At 39.1% G+C, this 25,825-nt stretch overlaps 2 protein-coding genes across 2 annotated transcripts; one reads left to right on the plus strand and one right to left on the minus strand.

Moving 5' to 3' along the window:
• Positions 1 to 2,541: 2,541 nt before the first annotated feature.
• Positions 2,542 to 16,657, minus strand: LOC132613218 (putative late blight resistance protein homolog R1A-10). Its single transcript, XM_060327259.1, has 5 exons — positions 15,743 to 16,657; positions 15,284 to 15,581; positions 15,082 to 15,179; positions 14,006 to 14,138; positions 2,542 to 2,669 (listed from the first exon to the last, which is right to left on the minus strand). The coding sequence occupies exons 1-5, from the start codon at positions 16,655 to 16,657 to the stop codon at positions 2,542 to 2,544; spliced, it is 1,572 nt and encodes a 523-aa protein (XP_060183242.1).
• A 5,094-nt stretch (positions 16,658 to 21,751) lies between these two features.
• On the plus strand, positions 21,752 to 25,825 carry LOC132614481 (putative late blight resistance protein homolog R1A-4). Its single transcript, XM_060328941.1, has 2 exons — positions 21,752 to 24,508; positions 25,559 to 25,825. The coding sequence occupies exons 1-2, from the start codon at positions 21,904 to 21,906 to the stop codon at positions 25,561 to 25,563; spliced, it is 2,610 nt and encodes an 869-aa protein (XP_060184924.1). The 5' UTR covers positions 21,752 to 21,903; the 3' UTR covers positions 25,564 to 25,825.

Below are 25,825 nucleotides of genomic sequence, written 5' to 3' on the forward strand. Positions count from 1 at the left end.
CAGTTAAATATCTAGATTAGATATCAGGCTAATATAAGAAAAGAAAGGAAATTGTATGTATTTGACTACTTAACCTTTTGAAGAAAAGCAATATTATGGGGTCCATATTTTTTGCTGTGTAATAATTTCATTTGCTTCCACTAATGAGTTGATACGCATGTGGCAATGAATCCACTATTATTGACTTGATGGGGATACTTTGGGAATTACATGAATATTGTTTGATTTTTTAATATGGGATGCACTTTTTTTTGACATTGTTTTTTTTTTAATATGTGATTCACTTTTTTTTGATATTGCTTGATTTTGTTAATATGGGGTTAACTTTTTTTTTTCCCGTTACTTTGGAGATGGTGGGTTCCACTTTTTTTTTAATATTGATTTGTGTTTACTATGGGGCCCACACTTTTTTTTTAATGGACTGACGACGAAAAAGTGAGCCAACCGGCTCTTCTATATAGTTAAAATAAAATGTCATTCCTGCATTACTTTCATATGCAATCATTTTCACTTCCCATTACTTCCCACCATTATAGTACCATGTTTGAGAAAAAACATTAAAAAGTCATTATTAAATTAGTTGCTTGACCATATTAAATTTTTTATTATTTTATAAATGTGAAATTTAAACCATTGGTCCATGACCGTTGACTAGAAGCCCAGGAGGAATAAAAAATATTTCCTCCTCTTAAATTGCCGTAAGATCATTTGTTATGTGCAATTAAGATTCAGAGTATGTTAATGAATCCATAAAAGTATGTTAATGAATCCATAAAATTACTTACTAGGATAAGAGGAAAAGTTCATCCAGATTGTTGAATAGAAAAATATGAACACTTTAAAAGGATAAAAAAGTTGTTCCATCAAGAAAGATCTTTACGCATATAAAATTATACTACCTTTTATGACTTCAACTTCACTGCTCATCCGCACTCTTATTTCTTTCGGCAACTCTAAGATCTTAGAGTAAATAACTTAAAATAATGTTGAACCTAAGAAAGTAGTAAGCGCTTAAGAACTCGACAAAAGGATAACAATCAGTCAAATAATTATGACTTAATCTCAAACTAATGAAGGTCCACAATTTCTTTTCCATATATTCTTGTATGGGATGTCATATAGTAATTCGAATATATTCTATGTACCGTTAATCTACCATAATTCCTTTACTTAGACCTAGAATTTGTTAAGAAAATCACATAGATGAGTTTACATAGGTGTCAAAAGCAAAAAGGATAAATATGTGATGCAAAACAAAGCACTCCTTGAGATAAGACTGGCACCCTATCAGGGAACTCTACTACATAAGAACCATGATGACTGCAATTGCTATGAATTGTAGCGCTTCAATATTGGTATCAATTCAGTGGCGTACGCAGAATTTTCAATAAGCGATGTCGATATTCATAGAAGAAAGTATTTTGTCACATCATGTATAACATAAGTAAGACATATCTCTGGCCCATTGGTTTAGTTTAGTTTTAAGCTAGAAGAGGTCTTGGATTCAATAGTACTTGATCACAATTTTAAGCAAAAGATGTTATTTTTCCAAAATTGCTTTGGGTTTGCACATCAGATTTCACCTGATTTCACATAATTCTCCTTTGTCATAGTTGGGTAATAAAATCATAAATATGGCCTAAAGGGAAATAGAAGTTCTACATACAGCTAATAAGAGGAACAAGAATCTGTTTTACATATCTGTACAATCATATTACTCGTTACTTCTGATGAGGAAATTAAGTGATTTTTTCTTTACCTCATGTTTCATCAGTGTTTAGTAGAATTCGACTAACTCAAGAGCTCGGTGGACATGATACTACGACCTCCTGCTTTTAGATGATCCTTTGTTCTAAGAGTCACACTGGTCCTGCTTGGAGATGGTCCATGCATGAGAAATCTTGCAGGCTAACAAGTAGCACTAAAATCATCTTTACCCAATTTCTTATATTGTTTTTCAAATTTTGAATTACATGGGCCTAAAACTATTGTTTCTACTAGTGGAACTAACGTTTGAAGTACCACCAAAGGTCTTCACTACTGGCGGAGGATTTTGTATAATGTTCCTTCCACTTCTGAAATAAAATGGACTTAAATATTGGAAGGAAGGGAAAATTGGAAGATGAATCTTTTCCCCGGAGCTGGAACAACTTGTTCTTCCTGACCCGGTAAGCAAGACAAAGCAAGTCAATGTGGGAAAAAGCTCTCGATGGCCACCGGGGACCGGCCTCGTGAACGCATTCGCTAAAGGCAACTAGATGCACCTCGAGGTGCTGCCGAGGAACTGAGGGACCTGAAATTGGAATCGGAAAGGGCGTAATCGAAGAAATTTCCCCATAAGGCCCCACCGTCGGGGCATAAGGAACCAGAAAAAAGAAATGTCAACACTCAAGTATGCAGGCATTCCGGGTCACACTTTGGCCAAGTATCCTACAAAGAGACTCCCGAGAGCCATGCTCTCATTTGGGGATGTGCGGGGGGTAATAATTTGTTTGTATCAACTAAGTCTCTGTCTACTTCCCACGAGTCTTTTTTGCAATTTCATCCATCTTTTTGAACCTGATACCTTTGCAGAGGCCATATCTCAACCCTGTTGGCAGCTCTATCCAGAAAGAGATCGGAACTACTGTATCTACTATTAGGACTATCAATTGAAGTATTATCAAAGTCTTCACTCCCAGGAGAGGATGGAAGCGAAACAAGATCTGTATCTCCCTAAATGTCCTGTAGCCTCCTGTTTATAGATGTGGTGCACAACACACCGATAAACAAGACTCTACTAGACACGATCTGTGGACACTCCGAGGACAAACCGCTCTGATACCACTTTTGTCACGACCCAACCTCGTAGGCCGTGACTAGTGCCCGATCTGGGCACCCGAACCCATCTATCAAATATTATCTCAAATTCTATCAACTCATTCTAGTATATGGCGGAAGCCGACAAGACTTTATTTCAAATTTAGGTAATTTCCAGAAAATTTCGGCAGAGTTTCCTTTGTTTTACGGACTATCCAATATACCCTGCACGCAGAAAATACCAACAAGAGCCACACAGGGCTAACCAAGCAATATATACACATATGCGGACCGGCCGCCTCGGCGTATGGGATCGCCCAAACGACATGTACATACATCCATACAGAAAGACCCTAACCCACAAACATGTCCACAGACCTCTAAACAGACCGACAGAATCATATGACGGGACAGGGCCCCGCCGTACCCATGAACGAATATATACAAATGCACTAATAAATATATATACCAAAAGTATAAGCTCCGGAAAGAGAGGAGCACTCCGAATAGCAGAAAGGGTGTCCTAAACAGGTGGATCACCAGGCTGTGCGTCTGTACCTGCGGGCATGAAACGCAGCCCCCGGAGAAGGGGGTCAGTACGAAATATGTACTGAGTATGCAAAGCAGAAGGTACAGAAATAAATCTGAATAATAATCGAATCAGATATATAGAAAATAATACATATCAAAATGTTTATTTCCAAAGTATAAATTATGCATAGGGCACTGGAAAATGTGGTCGCCCGCCTGTCGATGGCGCCACAACACAGCATAACACCAGAAAGTTTCAAATCTCCGAATCCCCGTCACACATCACAACACAGCATAACGCCAAACACAGCATAACGCCAAACATAAGTGGAACCCGGCCCTCGAGCGAGGAGCACGGTGAACCATAAACACAGCATAACACCGGAATGTATCAAAAAGCGCACGACAACAGAACCGGCCCGGGAACCGGCGAACGATATCATAGTAGGCACGAGCGGAGTAGTGAGGAATCATATGCATAAAATCATTATTATAAATCCGAAGGATAAGTAAAATAGTCATATTCGAAATCGGAATAATAATTATCACTTTTTGATTCAAAGTTGTCGAATTTACATAAAGGGCGTCGCGGGACCCACGGACGAGTATAGACCCGAACTGAGCCCGCCTATGAAAAACATCATGGCTCATATTTCATAAAAACATACATAAGAGTGCCAAAGAATATATATATGGATCATAACATGCTCGGATCTCGAATTTGGAATTCCCTTAAAGCTCTAATCTAGCCTATGTGAAACTAAGGCATGCCAAAAGAAGGAAGGTTGCTTTACATACCTCAAACGCACTCAAGATAGCCAATCTTAAGCTAATCCAAATCTACGCCTCGGGCTCCCCAAGGTCTACAAGTATGCCAACGAATATCCATTATTAACCATAGGCACTTAAGCAATTATTCATTCCAAACTAACTCTAAATTCTACAGAAAATTCGACAGCATTTCCCCTGTAAATAGGCCATCCCGAGAATTTAACTCGCTCAAAATCAACAACAACAACCACAATAACCAACCTAGCAACATCGACAATCAATCCGAAAGGCAAAATAATAATAGTAGCTCTCTTTTACACCATTCGACAACTTTCCAATTATTCAATTCTATGGCTTACATTCAAGTCACAATGTCGTTCATACGTTCGATTATTAACCCAAACCCATACTAACAACATTCAAGAACATTCTAACAATTCACATAATATTTCCAACAACCCACAATTTTTTTTTTTCAAAAGTGGCCGAAAACAGCCCCTAGCCGAGGGCAGTCCACTGTGCCCATTTCTCAATTTCAATTCGTGTTTTGTATCGACACTCCACAATATAACGATGTAATTTTCATAAAATATACAATTTACGTCAAACGCACAACTATCCTCAAAACAGTCCACAAATTCTCAACATCAATCTTGAGTTATTAATTGCTCATTTCCAACTAGAATTCATAACGACGACAATTGAAACGTTAAGCGATATTAATGCGATCTTCGACGTATTATATGGCCCACATTCGTCCACACTACACATACATATACATGTATCGATGATTTTTATTCTTTTCCCCACTCGAGACCAATCTAACATAATATAGAATTAATTCATCAATTCCATTTCTCACACCCATATACACGGCTAGAACACCCATCACACAACCCACTTTCAATCATACTATATTTCATGATTTCCATCCCTATTAACATACCATAACATGAATAAAATGTTCAAAACACAAAAACAAGAGCAAAACATACCTTTCTTCTTCAACCCACCAAATAGTTAGGGTTTGCTAATTGACATAATGGATGGCTGGATGACCCAAACAATACTTCCACGCTACTTAGGGGCTTCAATATAGTGGGTTTGTATCAAGGAAATAATTTTGGAGTGGCTTGAATTTGATTTGGGTTTTCCTTTGTTCTTGGCCGTGAGGTGCTTGGTGATGGCCTTCAATTTTCTTGATATTTTACTAAGTGTTGAAAGTGACAAAGATGACTTAGAAGTCCTCTTTTTACCTCCACAAAATTCCTCCATGTGTCCTTGGGCCCACACATGTGTTGGACCAATTAAAATTGGCCACACAAGGTGTGGGACCATTTAATGGACCACACGGCTAAAAGGGCCAATTATTGCACAACATTTTTAATTCCAAGTTTATGAATTGCGGTCCCAATTTTTCCTAAGTGTCCCATACCAATAAATTCATGCACAACTTATATCTCAAAAATAAAATCGAAGGTTAAGAATCCCGACTTTGTATCCCGAAAAAAAAAAATTGTCCTTAGCTTATCATAAATAAATCTGGATTATTCCACTGTACAAAAATACGGGTTCTAACATCCTCCCCCCCTTTAGAACATTCGTCCTCGAATGTCAGATTAACCTTACCGGTCATACAACAATTTGGGGGAGTTTCCTTACTAACTATCACAACAATACAATCATTGATCAACGATTCATTTATCAAACAACATAGTCAAATAGAGAATTGGATTACCTGTAGGCTCTGAAAATAAATGAGGATACTTCTTCTTCATATGCTCCTCAGCTTCCCAGGTCATTTCCTCTCGGTTATTGTTCTGCCACAGCACTTTAACAGAAGCCATATCTTTGTTCCGCAACCTTTTTACCTAGCGATCCAATATGGCTATAGGCTGCTCCTCATAAGATAGCTCCTCGGTGACCTGAATATCATCGATAGGAAAGACTCTGGAAGGGTCACCAATACACTTACGAAGCATAGAAACATGAAATACCGGGTGTACCGCTCCCAAGTCAGCTGGCAAATCCAATTCGTAGGCCACCTTGCCTATTTTGCGAATAATCAGATAGGGCCCAATATATCTCGGACTGAGCTTTCCTTTCTTGCCAAATCGCATAACACCTTTCATCGATGACACTTTCAGGAACACCCAATCGCCAATCTGAAACTCTAACGGTCGACGTCGCTTATCGGCATAAGATTTCTGTCGGCTCTGGGCTGCCAACAATCTTTCTCGAATAAGTTTCACCTTATCCACGGCCTGCTGGACCACATCTGGGCCAATTAACTCAGTCTCCCCAACATCAAACCAACCGATCGGTGATCTACATTTCCTGCCGTACAAGGCCTCATACGGTGCCATCTGAATACTGGAGTGGTAGTTGTTATTATAAGCGAATTCAACAAGCGGCAAATGGTCATCCCAGCTACCCCTGAAATCAATAACACAGGCACGCAACATATCTTCCAATGTCTGAATAGTGCGCTCTGCTTGACCATCGGACTGGGGATGAAATGCTGTACTCAGACTCACGTGGGTCCCCAATCCCTCCTGGAATGATCTCCAGAACTTAGCTGTAAACTGGGCACCTCTATCAGAAATAACAGACACAGGAACTCCATGCAGTCTCACAATCTCCTTAATATATAGCCTGGCATAATCTTCAGCTGAGTATGTAGTCCGGACTGGAAGAAAGTGAGCTGATTTTGTCAGCCGATCAACGATAACCCAAATGGAGTCGTACCTCCGTGGAGTGCGAGGTAAACCTGTAATAAAGTCCATATTAATGACCTCCCACTTCCACGTCAGTATCTCCATCTCCTGCAATAGCCCACCGGGCTTCTGGTGCTCAATCTTAACCTGCTGGCAATTTGGACACTGAGTAACGAACTCTGCTATATCTCTTTTCATACCGTCCCACCAATATAGGCATCTGAGATCATGGTACATCTTCGTCGACCCTGGGTGAACAGAATATCGGGCGTAATGTGCCTCGCCCATAACCTGTCGCCGCAACCCTGCAACGTCAGGTACACACAATCTGCCTATGTGAAATAACACTCCATCAGGTGAAATCTCAAACGGAGTCTTCTCCTGTGCCAGAGCTGCATCTCTGTACTGTGCCAGAGTAGGATCCTCATACTGATGCCGCTTAATATCTTCTGTAATAGAGGACTCAGCAATACCTCGAACAGAAACCCCAACATCTCCCGAATCAGCCAAGCGAACTCCAAGACTAGCCAACTGATGAATATCGCGAACCATTTCTTTACTCTCTGATGGCACGTCTGCTAGGCTGCCCATAGACTTGCGGCTGAGTGCATCCGCCACAACATTAGCTTTCCCAGGATGGTAGAGAATGTCAACATCATAATCTTTCAGCAACTCTAACCACCTCCGCTGCCGCAAGTTCAGCTCCTTTTGCCTAAAGATGTACTGAAGGCTCTTATGATCTGTATAAATGTCAACGTGAACCCCATATAAATAATGTCTCCACATCTTCAAAGCATGAATGACCGCGGCCAGCTCCAAATCGTGAGTAGGATAATTCTTTTCATGTTTTCTGAGCTGCCGGGAAGCATAAGCTATCACCCTGCCGTGCTGCATCAACACACATCCCAAACCAATACCAGAGGCATCACAATAAATCACATACCCATCTGGACCCTCCGGAAGAGTCAGGACTGGAGCCGTAGTCAACTTCTCTTTCAGCAACTGGAAGCTATGCTCGCAAGCATCTGACCACTGAAACTTAGCTCCCTTCTGAGTCAGCCTTGTCAAAGGCGCTGAAATGGAAGTAAACTTCTCCACGAATCTCTGATAATAACCAGCCAATCCCAAAAAGCTACGCACCTCTGTCGGCGTCGTAGGTCTAGGCCAATTCTTTACGGCCTCGATCTTCTGGGTATCCACCCGGACGCCATCAGCCCCAATAATATGTCCCAGAAATGCCACTGAAGATAACCAGAATTCACACTTAGAAAATTTAGCATATAATTCCTGGTGCCGAAGTGTGCCAAGTACCGTCCTCAAATGGTCCGCATGCTCTGCCTCTGACCGAGAATAAACCAGAATATCATCGATAAATACGATCACAAACATATCCATGAACGGTCTGAATACCCGATTCATCAGGTCCATAAATACTGCTGGGGCATTTGTCAGCCCAAAAGACATAACTCCGAACTCATAGTGCCCATATCGGGTCCTGAATGCTGTCTTGGGAATATCAGCCTCTCGTACCCGTACCTGATGGTAACCCGATCGCAGGTCTATCTTCGAGAAGTACCTGGCACCTTGCAGCTGATCAAACAAATCATCAATCCTGGGGAGGGGATATTTATTCTTGATGGTTACCTTATTCAACTGTCGATAATCAATGCACATCCGCAGCGAGCCGTCTTTCTTCCTTACAAATAATACCGGAGCTCCCCAGGGTGACGCACTAGGCCGAATGAAACCCTTCTCCAATAAATCTCTCAGCTGCTCTTTCAATTCTTTCAATTCTGCAGGTGCCATTCTGTACGGAGGAATAGAGATAGGCTGAGTGTCTGGCAACAGATCAATAGCAAACTCTATCTCCCGTTCGGGAGGAAGACCTGGAAGCTCATCTGGGAATACATCTACAAATTCATTAACCACTGGGACTGACTGAAGAATCGATGCCTCTGCCTCTAAATCATGAACACGGACCAGATGATAAATATACCCCTTTCTGATCATTTTCTCAGCCTTAAGGTATGAAATAAACTTACCCCTCAGTGATACTGTATTACCTGCCCACTCTATAACTGGCTCCCTTGGGAATTGGAATCGGACTATCTTCTTTTGACAATCAACATTAGCATAGCAAGAAGCTAGCCAATCCATACCCATAATCACGTCAAACTCGATCATATCTAACTCCACCAAATCCGCCTTAGTGCAGCGGCCACAGATAATCACGGAACAATCTCTATAAATCTGACTGGCTATAACAGAATCCCCTACTGGTGTAGCTACCTCAAAAGGCTCTATCGGTTCGGATTCTATCCCAATTTTATCAGCAACGAGTGGAGATATAAATGATAATGTAGAACCAGGATCAATCAATGCATACACATCACGAGAGAAAACCAGTAATATACCTGTGACGACATTAGGCGAAGCCAGGAGGTCATGTCTGCTGGCTAAGGCATAAATGCGGTTCGAAGGTCCGCTAGAACCCGAAGCTCCGCCACGACCCCTGCCGCGACCTGCTGGTGCTGGAGTACCTCGCCCCACAAGGCGCATCGCCACCGAGGCTGAAGATGAACCACCGGCTGACCCGGTAGACTGAGCTGAACTGCCTGTACCACCTCTAGCCGGACAGTCTCTCATCTGATGGCCCTGACGGCCGCACACAAAGCATGCACCCGTAGCTCGGAAACACTCTCCCGGGTGCTGTCTCCCACAGTAGGAACACAAAGGTCTGGGTGGCCTCATCTGACTGCTGGAACCTCTGTCCAACTGTGAACCTGAAGCCCTGGAGCTCGGGCCTGCCCCTGAATATCCGGCACCCTCAGATCTCCTGCCGGTAAACTGTGGGGGTGTACCCCGGCCTGACGGAGGAGGATGTCTGCCTGACTGCCACTGCTGAGGCTGTCCGCCTCGAGAATCTCCAGAATAACCTGCGAATCTGACCCTCTTGGGCGGCCTCCTGTCCCGATCTCTGCTAGAATAATCAGCTCTATGTCGGTCCTCCATACCCAGGGCATAAGCCTGTAGTCGGGCAATATCCATGTCTGCCTGCAATGCCACCGCCATACAGCCATCAATCAAATAGCGGTCTAACCCCATCACGTATCTGTGCATCCGATCGGCCATATCTGCTACTATGGCAGGTGCATACCGGGCCAAAGAATCAAACTCCATATTATACTCACGGACGCTCCGACCTCTCTGCTGCAGATGCAAAAATCGGTCAACCCGCGCCCGCCGTAACTCTGGGGGCAAAAAGTGGTGAGTGAAAGCAGTCACGAACTCGTCCCAAGTAGCTGGGGTAGCACCCTCACCCCTGGATATCTCCCAGGACTCATACTAGTGAGCAGCAACATCCCGTAGTCTATGCGAAGCCAACTCAACAGACTCAGTCTCTGAAGCCCTGACCAAATCTAGTGAGCGCCGCATCCCCCGAATAAAGTCATGGGGGTCCTCGTCGGGCTTAGACCCGTAAAACGCTGGAGGGCCACATAATAGAAACTCTCGAACCCTCAGGCTGTCACGCCTATCGTCATCATCATCATCTCTCCGCCCGCGTCTGTGAGCCTGTCCCGCTACCAGAGTGGTCAATAACTGCACAACCTCTCTCAGTGTCCTGTCCTCCGCCCCTGGCTGAGGAGCTGGAGGCGCGGGAGCTGAAGCCTCTGGAGATAATGGTGAAGCTGCTCCAGACTCCTCTGACGATGAAGACGTAGCAGAGTCGGCTGGCCGGGACGTAATATCACGTATTATCTGAGCAAGGGTCCGAGTACCCTTCTGAGCCCGGCTGGTCTCTCCTACTACGCCCTTTTTCTTCTGGGCGGCCGTCGCCTTTTTCGGAGGCATCACTGAAAGAAAAACAACAACAGATCAAAACAGAATCATCCTAATAGCACAGTTCTATCGCACGATCTAAGATCAGAAGAAAAGACAACATCCTAAATGTCCTGTAGCCTCCTGTTTATAGATGTGGTGCACAACACACCGATAAACAAGACTCTACTAGACACGATCTGTGGACACTCCGAGGACAAACCGCTCTGATACCACTTTTGTCACGACCCAACCTCGTAGGCCGTGACTAGTGCCCGATCTGGGCACCCGAACCCATCTATCAAATATTATCTCAAATTCTATCAACTCATTCTAGTATATGGCGGAAGCCGACAAGACTTTATTTCAAATTTAGGTAATTTCCAGAAAATTTCGGCAGAGTTTCCTTTGTTTTAAGGACTATCCAATATACCCTGCACGCAGAAAATACCAACAAGAGCCACACAGGGCTAACCAAGCAATATATACACATATGCGGACCGGCCGCCTCGGCGTATGGGATCGCCCAAACGACATGTACATACATCCATACAGAAAGACCCTAACCCACAAACATGTCCACAGACCTCTAAACAGACCGACAGAATCATATGACGGGACAGGGCCCCGCCGTACCCATGAACGAATATATACAAATGCACTAATAAATATATATACCAAAAGTATAAGCTCCGGAAAGAGAGGAGCACTCCGAATAGCAGAAAGGGTGTCCTAAACAGGTGGATCACCAGGCTGTGCGTCTGTACCTGCGGGCATGAAACGCAGCCCCCGGAGAAGGGGGTCAGTACGAAATATGTACTGAGTATGCAAAGCAGAAGGTACAGAAATAAATCTGAATAATAATCGAATCAGATATATAGAAAATAATACATATCAAAATGTTTATTTCCAAAGTATAAATTATGCATAGGGCACTGGAAAATGTGGTCGCCCGCCTGTCGATGGCGCCACAACACAGCATAACACCAGAAAGTTTCAAATCTCCGAATCCCCGTCACACATCACAACACAGCATAACGCCAAACACAGCATAACGCCAAACATAAGTGGAACCCGGCCCTCGAGCGAGGAGCACGGTGAACCATAAACACAGCATAACACCGGAATGTATCAAAAAGCGCACGACAACAGAACCGGCCCGGGAACCGGCGAACGATATCATAGTAGGCACGAGCGGAGTAGTGAGGAATCATATGCATAAAATCATTATTATAAATCCGAAGGATAAGTAAAATAGTCATATTCGAAATCGGAATAATAATTATCACTTTTTGATTCAAAGTTGTCGAATTTACATAAAGGGCGTCGCGGGACCCACGGACGAGTATAGACCCGAACTGAGCCCGCCTATGAAAAACATCATGGCTCATATTTCATAAAAACATACATAAGAGTGCCAAAGAATATATATATGGATCATAACATGCTCGGATCTCGAATTTGGAATTCCCTTAAAGCTCTAATCTAGCCTATGTGAAACTAAGGCATGCCAAAAGAAGGAAGGTTGCTTTACATACCTCAAACGCACTCAAGATAGCCAATCTTAAGCTAATCCAAATCTACGCCTCGGGCTCCCCAAGGTCTACAAGTATGCCAACGAATATCCATTATTAACCATAGGCACTTAAGCAATTATTCATTCCAAACTAACTCTAAATTCTACAGAAAATTCGACAGCATTTCCCCTGTAAATAGGCCATCCCGAGAATTTAACTCGCTCAAAATCAACAACAACAACCACAATAACCAACCTAGCAACATCGACAATCAATCCGAAAGGCAAAATAATAATAGTAGCTCTCTTTTACACCATTCGACAACTTTCCAATTATTCAATTCTATGGCTTACATTCAAGTCACAATGTCGTTCATACGTTCGATTATTAACCCAAACCCATACTAACAACATTCAAGAACATTCTAACAATTCACATAATATTTCCAACAACCCACAATTTTTTTTTTCAAAAGTGGCCGAAAACAGCCCCTAGCCGAGGGCAGTCCACTGTGCCCATTTCTCAATTTCAATTCGTGTTTTGTATCGACACTCCACAATATAACGATGTAATTTTCATAAAATATACAATTTACGTCAAACGCACAACTATCCTCAAAACAGTCCACAAATTCTCAACATCAATCTTGAGTTATTAATTGCTCATTTCCAACTAGAATTCATAACGACGACAATTGAAACGTTAAGCGATATTAATGCGATCTTCGACGTATTATATGGCCCACATTCGTCCACACTACACATACATATACATGTATCGATGATTTTTATTCTTTTCCCCACTCGAGACCAATCTAACATAATATAGAATTAATTCATCAATTCCATTTCTCACACCCATATACACGGCTAGAACACCCATCACACAACCCACTTTCAATCATACTATATTTCATGATTTCCATCCCTATTAACATACCATAACATGAATAAAATGTTCAAAACACAAAAACAAGAGCAAAACATACCTTTCTTCTTCAACCCACCAAATAGTTAGGGTTTGCTAATTGACATAATGGATGGCTGGATGACCCAAACAATACTTCCACGCTACTTAGGGGCTTCAATATAGTGGGTTTGTATCAAGGAAATAATTTTGGAGTGGCTTGAATTTGATTTGGGTTTTCCTTTGTTCTTGGCCGTGAGGTGCTTGGTGATGGCCTTCAATTTTCTTGATATTTTACTAAGTGTTGAAAGTGACAAAGATGACTTAGAAGTCCTCTTTTTACCTCCACAAAATTCCTCCATGTGTCCTTGGGCCCACACATGTGTTGGACCAATTAAAATTGGCCACACAAGGTGTGGGACCATTTAATGGACCACACGGCTAAAAGGGCCAATTATTGCACAACATTTTTAATTCCAATTTTATGAATTGCGGTCCCAATTTTTCCTAAGTGTCCCATACCAATAAATTCATGCACAACTTATATCTCAAAAATAAAATCGAAGGTTAAGAATCCCGACTTTGTATCCCGAAAAAAAAAAAATTTGTCCTTAGCTTATCATAAATAAATCTGGATTATTCCACTGTACAAAAATACGGGTTCTAACAAAGCGCGCGCGCGCGCTCACACACACACACACATACACACACACACACACACATATATATATATATATATATATATATATATATATATATATATATATATTTCATTTATTTTTTTTATGTAATTTTACTTATTTAAAAATATTTATTGTAATTATATTATTTTAAGAAATACTAAAAATTAAATACCCATGGGGCTTACGCCCCGTGCCTCGAGGCTTACGCCTCGTCGAGGCGTATGTAAAACGCCCCGCCTTACGCCCCCGCCTTTTAAAACACTGGCAGCGGCCCAATGAAGATAGATTAGCTCTTCATCTTCAATGCATCTGTTCTTGTGCTGTCCTATTAGTTTCATAAGATCCTCACTCTTGACATTAATTACTTCTGCCCTCATCTTTGCAACGACATTACTCTGCAGCACCACAGAAAAGAGAGTTCAGGAATTAGACTGAACCAGTCATTACACAAACCAGAAGCATCACTCAATCAAAATTTTCAGAATAGACATCCAACGGTTCAGCAGTCAGATTGGAACGCAAAGGAAACAGAAAGAATAACATCAAAACGGATATAAAAATAGCAAACTAGAAAATGGGCCTATTTGAGTTGAGTATTCATCTGACTCAACCACCTCTGGAGGCTGCACAAAAGGGGAAAGTAAATTGGAATGTAAACCTCCATAAAGAACACAAAGTGGGAAGGAAACTGTTGGATTCATTTCTATTAGAAACGAGAAACAAAAACAGAAAAGAATGGCCAAGATCTTCCACAAAATACAAGAGTAAGTGAGTATAAGGTGCTTGCAGTTGATTCTAAATTATGATCTTCCACAAAATACAAGAGTAAGTGTAACAAGTATAAGGTGCTTGCAGTTGATTCTAAATTATGTTCTATACTTTTCACAGACTTGAACATAAGCATAAAACAAGGAAAGAAAAATGAACAGTAAAGATTGAAGATTGTCTTAAGTCTGATACAGTTTACATAAGAAAAAATATTAGAGAGGCTAACTATCTTACCTCAGTCATATTGGAGATAATAACTATTTCACCTGTCAAAATGGAGAAAGGCCAAATATCTTGTAGACCATATGAATAATAGGAGATTAAAATATAGCGGTATATCAGGTTGTATATGCCTAGAATAAGCAGGTAATTTCACATTCCATACAATAATGCATATATTGAACTAGACCATACAATTAATTTTAAATATACTCATTTTTTGTCCTACTGTACCAGCAAAGTGTATGAGATATGCATGACAAGGAAACTAAAATATGCACTAGAAAAGAAAAAACAAAGAAATGAAGGCAAATAAAGAAGGAGCAGATATGCAGATGTATTTGCACTCACAGCCATATTGCTCGTATGATTATATGTCATATCTGATTCGTTGGTGGAAGCAACAGCAACTTCTTCATCTCCTTCACGTTTCATGTCAAAATATTGTACTGCAAGTGGCACACACCATTGAGGTCCAATATACATAAAAAGAAAGACAGAGAAAACGAACACATGCAGCCAAGCTCTCTTAAATCTCATGAATTTTACATACCTCCAGTATTGCAGGTACGGACAACAAGAATTTCATTTCCATAGCTTTGTTCTTCTTCTAGAATTTCCTCTGCAGAAGTGACGGAAGCTTGGCTACAGTAATGATGTTCAATCAATTCTAATGTGGGAATATCTCCAATCTCTGTAGGAACCTCCAAATAATAGCAATGCCTTAGGATTAGACACTCAAGGCTAGGAAGACTATCACTGGTTGCTTCCCAGTGCACCAAGTTCGTCATGAAAATGTGTAGCAACTTGAGTTTCATGAAGCCTCCTTCATTTAGATTCCAATTTCTCCCCTGGAAAGCAAAAATTTTTAATCTGAGCACCTTGAGATTGGGTATGTTACCAAGCATAGTCATATCCTCCCATAGAAGATGTGTTCCTACAAGAGTCAAACTTTTGAGGTTTGTTGGAAAAAAAACTGTAGCGGAGCACACAACTTTTGGAAATACTCTACAGAAGATGGAATTGCGAGATGAATTCTTAGCTTCTGGAGATCAGCTAAGGAGACAAGACTACCAATAAATTTAGACCATCCATTATGATCTGGATGGATCAAAACTCCCAATTTCTGTACTCTAGGGACTGCTGAAAAGATTTCCTTCCAATTGGAATTAGCAGTGCGTGTCGAATCAACTGTTTCTAAGTTTTCAAGACCCAAAATATTATGTGTGATGGAAGGGGCATGCACACACATTCCCCCAGGATTGAAATGTCTCAAACTTGACAACTTCCAAACTTCCTGCGGCAGGGATAATTGATTAATCAATGTTTGTAGATTCCATAGGTTGGATATTGATGCTGGAACATCGGTACCAGTGGTACAAGCAACATATCTCAACTGTACTAGTTGTGTTATCTCACTTGGAAAACATGAAAAGCGAATACTTTCAAGATCCAGTACCCTTAACAGTTGAAAACGAGAATTGATCTTTTTGCAGCATTCAGGGTCCTCTAGATAAGTATTGGGTTCGCCCAAGCACAAGATGGTACGAACTGAATCCAAACTATCTTTCTCTAGTCCAAGATTCTTGTTTTGTAAATCATCTGGATGCAAACATAATCGCCGTATAACCTGCTTACCTTCAGGAGACACTTTGAAACATTTACCTTTTACATGAAAAAACTTGGCATCTTCTCCCTCTCTCAAGCATAGAAGTCGAACAAGGTCATGAATTCTACAACTTCTAATTTTGCCACTGGCCCCTCTTCTACTAACAATGATCAAACTTCTGCTAACTAGATCCACTAAACACTCTTCCGCAACCTCTTCCAACTTTTTATGACTAGTTGTTTTCAAAAAACCTTCTGAAACCCAAATCCTAATCAACTTATCCGCATTAATGTCTGCATCTTCTGTAAAAAGCCCCATCTAAAGAAAGCAAGCTTTTAAGCTGCAAGGCAAGTAGTTGTAACTCAAAGCCAATATTGCTAAACACTGCTCAGAGGTTGAACCTACATGTGAAATCACATTTTCTGCTGCTTTTTCCCAATCATCATATGTCTTGGGAATCTTAGAGAGAAGCCCAGCAATGACAACAACAGAGAGAGGTAATCCTTGACACTGTTGTGCTATCTGCTTCCCAATTTCTTCCAGTTGAGCAGGACAGTCTTCCTTCCCGAATACCTTGTCAGACAGTAAATTCCAACTACTTTCAGAATTAAGGAAAGGCACATGATGAGGAGGGCAACCATTACTAGCAGAATCAGCTACTTCTAAAAGCCTAGTAGTTATTATTATTCGACTTCCATTATTATCATCAGGAAATGATCTAGTAACATGGTCCCAGGCTTCTATGCTCCATACATCGTCCAAAACTATCACATACCTCCTGCATTTCAATTTTCTGTACACTAGCTCTAATAATTGGTCATAGGTCTTCCCGTGATATATTAACTTTGCACTGGGAGTAACAAAGCTTAAAACATCTAAAAGCATTTCTCTTGCATCGTATTCTTGAGAAACAATAACCCACGAAGAAACATCAAATCGACAAACAATTGATGGATCGCTAAAAATTATTTTGGCAAGAGTGGTCTTACCAATACCGCCCATGCCAACAATTGAGACAACATTCAGCTCCGATGCTTGCCCTGTGAGTTGATCTCTTATGTTGCTGAAGACATCCTCCATTCCAACAAGAGTAGTTTCCTCATCCAAGACATGCCCTGATGAGCGGAGAAGCGAAGCATTTTTTGATGGCAGTTCTTTGATATGTTGGTAGTCATTCTTGAATTTCACCACCTGCTCTTGTATGGAATCCATTATTTTTCCTATTTGCTGCAACTCATCATAAAGCTTACAACAAGTGCTGTATTGATTGTCTCTGTTGTCAGCCAAATGGATTCTTCTTAGACACAATTCAACTGTATCTTCTGCTTTAAGTCCTGCATCTCTAATCTTTTCTTCCAAAAAACTTCAATGCAATGCTTCTTCGTCATTGATCCGTCCCATGTCCTCAAGGAAAGTTTGCAAGAAAGTAAGTGTTCCATAAAGAGAATCAACAGGTCCCCTAATATTTTTAGAAATCAAACTTGGATTAAATTTCAAGACTTGCTCCAGACTTGTCATAAGTGAAGTTACAACAGCATGAGCCATCTTTCTCTCTCTCTTTCAAGATTTGTTTGTGTAAGCACATATTAAGGAAAATGTGTCTAATTTCCTCCTTCTCAACCAAGTAGTACTCCCTCCTCCGTCCCAAAATAAGTGTGGCTTTAGCTCTTTTTACATTCATTAAAAGAACAATAAATACAAGGTGTCATTTACTAAGTTGCCTCTATTTATAAGTTATTTTTGAAAATTGAGCACTGTTAAAAAAAAATAGTTCTTTAATGTAAGAATATAATTGGATTGGAGGGGACAAATATTTTTTTGCTAAAACGATACTTATTTTGAGACGCACGGAGTTTTTTTTTGCTTCTACAGCAATACAAAAGCATCATAAATAGTCAACTGCTTGCATTTTTTAGAAGCACGAGAGCGTAATTTAAGGCTATATAAGTTCATAAACAGGCTCGTGCTACCCATGTGAGAGTTTTTTAATACAGGAATCTTGACTTCATTTTTTATTTCTATATATATGCAATGCATTTGACTATTTACGGTTTCGAAAACTATGCAGGAATAAAGTAATCAAACAAAAATATTGTTGATTTTTGAATCATACCCTAAAGTAATTCCGCTTTGGGGGCAAAGCAACATTAATTGATTGCTTCAGAAGATCAACTAGCAGAGGTTCAAAATCAGCTGGGCTGTGAAATAATAACTATTGTAGTATCTTAGATGCTTATCTTAAATACATGTCTACAGTCCTAGATTCTTGTTATAAAAAATGTGTAGATGTTCTACAATTTTAGATACTTGTAGAAAAGAATAGAATTGTCTAGATTTTTTTACTTAGAAACATGTCTAGCTAGCATCATCTTACACAAGTATAAATAAGTGTGATCTTAGAGCCTATTTGGATGGGCTTATTTTAAGTAGCTTATATGCTGAAAACAGCTTATAAGCCACAAAAAATAAGTTGGTTATATTTTTTGTGGCTTATAAGCTGTTTTCAGCATATAAGCTATAAGCTAAGTCAAATTGGCCTAATTATTTTTTTGAGCTTATTTTAAGCATAAAATGACTTTAAGCTGATCAGCCAAACACTCAAAAAAGCTGAAAGCAGCTTATAAGCAACTTATAAGCCAATCCAAACGGGCTCTTAGTCACTTATAACCAAACCACTTCAAAGTCATTCAAGTCAATTCAAAAGTCTTCTTTCATGACAAAGTTCATCTGAGTTAACGATCTTGAGCTAGTAGAAGATATTCAATTTAATTTTTCTTCCGCTATATTCGCTACAAATATTCTGAATAATTTATCTCGACACCTCCTCCAAGAACTCACGAAAAATGGTGAAAACGAATTACAGAGACCAGTGAATAAGAAGTTTGTCTTCCCCTATTAACAAATTAGTGAGGATATCGTAAATTTATGGCTCAAATGTTGTACTCGGTCGGCTCAATACTCGGTCGGTTTTGTTCTGTTTTTATCAAAACCAAACTAATTATATTGCTATGGTTGGTTTGGATTTCACAGTTTTGTCAAAAAAAAAAAAGATTTTCTTTTGACAAATCCATACATCCTGCGGTATTTTTTGGGTAATCTAACACTTAAAAGACACTTTTTACAAATATTAATGACTCTAGTAGCAAGGTACAATCCAAAATCCTCTTGAAACCCATTCCCTTTGATCTTGAAGAGGAGAACGAATTTCCTCTTCACTGGTCTTTATTATTTGTATGCATCTTTTTGATCACCGAGTTTTTGGAGGAGTAATCTAGTTTATATAAACAGTGATTGCCATTAACGGTAAAAAATATTTGAATTTTATTTCTGTGTCTGCACATTTGGAGTTACTGGTTTTTGGGGACGTGCGTTGCACGTTTGTCCCCCATCATTATATATAATATTGATAATTTAAAAAAAATGTTAAGTTATAGAATAGAAAATGCTGCAATTAATCAAAAATGTCGATTTTACCATTTAAATTTTATTCATTAAATAAAATCCATAACAGCGGGGTGGTGTATTTTTAATCTAGCAAAAAATGTCTGAAGCTAATTAAGATAATATAACATTTGATGATATGAATATGTTGATGAATTCATGCTCTAAATTTAATAAAAGCATGTAAAATAGTCTTAACAAAATTAGAAAAAAACATGAAGAAATACATATGTCAACAAAACCTGCAAATAGAGCATAATGACTATACATTTATCTTCGTCCCAAGCGTCCAAATGTAGGATTATTTGTTCTGATCTAAAAATACTTTCTCAGAAGAAGCAATGAAAATAAAATCATATAAAATCTAACTTTCATTCACTAATTAAATATTTTGCTTTACTCAGCCAAGTACTCACAGTTACACATCAAATTTTAAATCTCGTAGCCTCCAAATTCAAAGAAGATAACAATAAAAGAATCAAATACAAAAAACATAAAATGAAATTGAAGTTGTAACACCACAACAGTACCTCTAAATTCTATAATTTAAATGGATTGACAATTGAAACGTTAATTAGGATACATACATACAAACACAAACAAAATTCATACATTTCAAACCCCCAAGCAATAATAGAAAAAGCACATAATTAAGCAGAAGATAAATGAACAAATATAACAAATAGGATACATGAAGAGTTCATCTGGCAACATAATATTTGGCCTTGAAACAACAATATGCTAGAACTCCAAATTGGGTAGAACGTACATAGCAAATATACTAATGTATAAATAAGGCCTTCTAAATTTCCATTGCCCAACACCTTGATAATCAAGATGATAACTCATTTGTTATTGCCAGCAAATAACCAGTGATGTTATTGTAAATCAATGGGGAAAAAATATTATTTTCACATGGCACACGATTCACAGAAAAATGTTGTGAGGTAATTGTACTTATAAGCCAAAACTTACATTTATGGATTGTGCAAAAATATCAAAAGCCACGCTAATGAAAGGTCAATTAACTGATTTACTTCATAACTGTTACAAGTGAAACAAACACGATACATTAGAGAAACTTTAATTTCAGAATAACTATTAATAACTCCACTAACTTTTAAGTGTGTATTTACTGTTAGAAGTTGCAGCATACAACTCCAAATGCCAACCAAAAGATGGAAACGTACATATATATAATTAAATTAAATAACTCTTTATTGTCTTGCTATTTGTAACTTAGGAGTAGAATTTATAATATATATTTACATATTTGTACAATAATATAAACTGAATATGCGAGATAAAAAGGTAAAATGGCCGATTAATTACTTTTGAAGGATATTTTCGTAATCCAACTTTGATGCTTGGGGTTTTCCACTTTTAATATATTATTATTATATTATTATTATTATTATGATATGATGATTATGACAATGATGATACTGGTAAAATGAATTGTTACGGTCACCAAGGTGCAACAAGTTGATTCTTAATAGTGGCTGCATTGCTTCCCATGTTTTCAATGTTTTTGGTTTAATTTTACAATTTCCAGTCCTCTTGCAATACTCCAAGGAAGTATGAAATATGGAAATCAATAATCTTTGTTGAAATATTTTATTCCTGCTTTATTTTCTATACATTGGCTAGTTAAATGCAAATACATAAATAAATTAAGAAATCAAGCAACAAGTTGACTGTTAGTTGATGTTTTTGTATTGTTGTGGCAGCCGGCCAGAACCCCAAAACCCAAGAGTAAACACCAATAAAAAAACTCGCAGAAACACTTAGGGGTCAATTGGTTCATGGGAAGTTTGAGATTAAATTTATACTTTATTTGGCTGAAGGTTTAACTAATTTCATAAATTATAACTTCAACCAAACAAAGTATAAACTTGATCCCGAACTTAATCCTGGAAATATCCGACCTTATCCCGTCAAACTTGGTGTTATTTATCCCACCTAGGAGGTGGAATCAATAAGTCCAAAGATCATAATTCCAGGACTACAATCCTGGGATAACTTAGTCAGCGAACCAAAGACCCCTTAGGTTATTTCCAAAGTATTTTGCTGATTAATTGCTTTCTTGGTTTAAAGCATACAAACAGATCTGCGGGAAAAAGATGGCTCATGCTGTTGTAACTTCACTTATGACTACTCTGGAGCAAGTCTTGCAATTCAATCCAACTTTGATTTCTGAAAACAGAGGACCTGTTGATTCTCTTTATGGAAAACTTTCATTCTTGCAAGCTTTCCTTGAGGATATGGGAAATCAGATCAATGATCAAGAAGCTTTGACCGTTTTGGAGAAAAAGATTAGAGATGCAGTGTTTAAGGCAGAAGATAATGTTGATTTGTGTCTAAGAAGAATACGTACTGATAACAATCAAGACGCTGCCCGTCATAAGCTTTATGACGAATTGCAGCAAATAATAACAATAATGGATTCCATACAAGAAGAAGTGATGAAGTTAAAAAATGATCATCAACATGTCATAGATCAACCACCAACAGTTGCTCTACCTCTCCGCTCATCCGGGCCTGTGTTGGATGAGGAAAATACTCTTGTTGGGATGGAGGATGACTTCAACATCATAAGAGATCAACTGACTCGTCATGAACGGGGGCTGAACGTTGTCTCAATTGTCGGTATGGGAGGTATTGGTAAGACAACTCTCGCCATAACACTTTTCAATGATACATCAGTATTCTGCCACTTTGATGTTTCTTCATGGGTTACTGTTTCACAAAATTATAATACAAGAGAAATGCTTTTAGACATTTTAAGTTTTCGTAATCCAGGTACAAAGGCGATGTATAGAGATATGAGTGATGACCAACTGTTAGAGCAAGTATATAGAAAATTAAAACGCAAGAGATATCTGATAGTTTTGGACGATATATGGTGTATAGAGCCTTTTGACCTAGTTAAGAGATCATTTCCCGATGATGAAAATGGAAGTCGAATAATGATAACTACCAGGCTCTCAGAAGTAGCTGATTGTGCTAGTAATGGTTGCCTTCTTTATCACATGCCTTTTCTTAATTGTCAAAGTAGTTGGAATTTACTGTCTGATAAGGTATTTGGAAAGGAAGATTGTCCTACTCAATTGGAGGAAATCGGTAAGCAGATAGCTAAACAATGTCAAGGATTACCTCTCTCGGTTGTTGTCATTGCTGGGATCCTTTCTAATATCAATAGGACATATGATGATTGGAAAAAAGTTGCAGAAGATGTGAACACCCATGTAGGTTCAATCTCTGAGCAGTGTTTAACAATATTGGCTTTGAGTTACCACTATTTGCCCTGTAACTTAAAAGCTTGCTTTCTTTACTTGGGCATTTTCCTCGAAAATGCAGAAATACCTGTCGATAAATTGATTAGAATTTGGGTTGCTGAGGGTTTCCTGAAGACAATTATTCATAAAAAGTCAGAAGAAGTTGCAGAAGAGTGTTTAGAAGGTCTAGTTGGAAGAAGTTTGATAATGGTTAGTAGAAGACGGGCAAGTGGAAAAATCAAAACATGCAGAATTCATGACCTCCTTCGGCTATTATGCTTGAGAGAAGGAAAAGCTGAGAAATTTTTTCATGTCATAAGTAAATATTTCGAAGTTCCTCCAGAAAAGATGGAGATTCAACGCCGAATATGTTTGCATCCAGATGCTTTAGAAAACTGGTATCTTGGCATGGAGAAAGGTAATTTGGGGTCAGTGCGTAGCATGTTGTACCTGCGTGAATCTCATACTTTCAAATTTGACTACCAGTGCTACAATATAGTGAATTCTCATTTTCAAATGTTAAGGGTATTGGATGTAGAAAGTATTCCCTTTTCAAATTTTCCAAGTGCAATACCACAACTAGTACACTTGAGATATGTTACTTGTACCACTGGTACCGAAGTTCCTGCATCAATATCCAATCTATGGAATCTACAAACGTTCATTGTTCATCCATTCGTATCTCAACTCTCCTTGCCGTTGGAAATTTGGAACATGTCAAGTTTGCGGCATTTCTATCCTAGGGGAATGTATATGCCTCTTCCTCCAAAAGAACAGAATTTCTCGGGTTTAGAAAACTTGGAAACACTGGATTCAATATCTGTTGCTAATTCCGATTGGAAGGAGATTTTCGCAGCAATCCCTAAAGTAAAGAAGTTAGTTGTTTGCTTACATCCAGGGCGTAATATAATGTCTAAACTTTTTAACAGTCTCATCTCTCTAGTTGATCTCCAGAAGCTAAGAATTCATCTAGATATCTCACCTTACGAAAATTTTTCTGTAAGGCTGCCAACTCCGTTGTGGGACGTATTCCCGACATTCTTGAAGAGTTTGACACTGGTTGGAACGCGTTTAGTATGGGAGGATATGACTACGCTTGGTAAATTGCCCAATCTTGAGGTGCTCAGATTAAAATGTTTTGCTTTCCAGGGGAGAAATTGGAATCTAAATGAAGGGGGTTTCGGGAAACTGAAGTTGCTACAGATTAACAGAACAAATTTGGTGCACTGGGAAGCAAGCAGTGATAGTCTTCCTAGACTTGAATTTCTAATCCTAAGGTATTGCTGTGCGTTGGAGGAGATTCCTATAGAGATTGGAGACGTTCCCACATTAAAACTAATTGAGTTGCATGATTGTAGCAAAGCCGCTGCCACTTCTGCAGAGGAAATTCTACAAGAACAACAAAGTTTGGGAAATGAAGTACTTGTGGTCCGTTCCTACAACACGGGAGGTAAGTAAACATCATCACGTGCTTAATCGGCTTTCGCGGTGTGCATTGTTTTGCTTTGTCTTTAACCTTTATTATTACTTCCTCATATGATATAAACCAGTAATACCCGTGCAAGTGCAAATATGTCTTTCTAGTTTGCCTTCATTTTTATTTTATTTTCCTTTTCTGAGGCATATATGCTGTTTCCCCTTCTCATGCATATCTCATATGCTTTTCTAGAGCAAAAGCAGATAACAGAGGCAATACGTTGTTTTTCCTGTAATTCATTATTTAGAATGATTTTATAGTCGAATTTAAGATTGCGTTATTTTGTGACAAGTGAGGTGACCTGCTCATTTAAATGAGAGAACAATATTAAGGAATCAACTCACAATGAAGAAAATTGTGACTCTCACTTTTTTAGTCTTCTGTTTACTCAATATCCTTGTCCCAGTAAGAGTTAATTCTGACTCATGAAGGAAGTTTTGTGGACCTTTAACCTCCCAGATGAATTGCAGCATATTCCGCTGCGCTATGTGTTCTCTAATAGCATTATAAAATGCCTTAGCATTAACCTTTACCTTATAAAATAAATTATAAATAAAGTACCTTGGCATTACATGAATCAATGTTCATCTTTATCCATAACTAATATCCATTTATGAGAATCAACTGCAAGAACCTTATACTTGTTATACTTGCTCTTGTATTTTGTGCAGAGATCTTGGCCATTCTTTTCTGCTTTTGTTTCTCGGTTCTCATAGAAAGTAGTGAACAGTTTCCTTCCCTCTTTGTGTTCTTTATGGAGGTTTACATTCCAATTAACTTTCCCCTTTTGTGCAGCCTTCAGAGGTGGTTGAGTCAGATGAATACTCAACTCAAATGGGCCCATTCTCTAGTTTACTGTTATTATATCTGCTTTGATAATATTTTTTCTGTTTCGCTTGCGTTCCAGTCTGACTGTGGAACCATTGGATGTCTATTCTGAAAATTTTGATTGAGTGATGCTTCTGGTTAGTGGAATGAATGGTTCGGTCTAATTCCTGAGCTCTCCTTTCTGTGCTGCTGCAGAGTAAAATCGTTGCAAAGATGAGGGCAGAAGTAATTAACTTGAAGCATACATATGAGGACTAATAGGACAGCCATAGATGCATTGAAGATGAAGAGCTAATGTATCTTCGTTGGGCCGCTGCAAGCTTTAGCTATGAACTTCAGAGTGCTCAAGCACCTCAAGCAGAGATATTAGATCGTGATCTCAGTAAAAGTCTTAGCACAAGATCCGAAGAGAAGCAAGATAGTTGAAAGCAGCAACAACAACAACATACCAGTGAGATCTTG

The sequence above is a fragment of the Lycium barbarum genome, chromosome 10, assembly GCF_019175385.1.
Source record: "Lycium barbarum isolate Lr01 chromosome 10, ASM1917538v2, whole genome shotgun sequence".
In the NCBI taxonomy this organism is placed as follows: Eukaryota; Viridiplantae; Streptophyta; class Magnoliopsida; order Solanales; family Solanaceae; genus Lycium; species Lycium barbarum.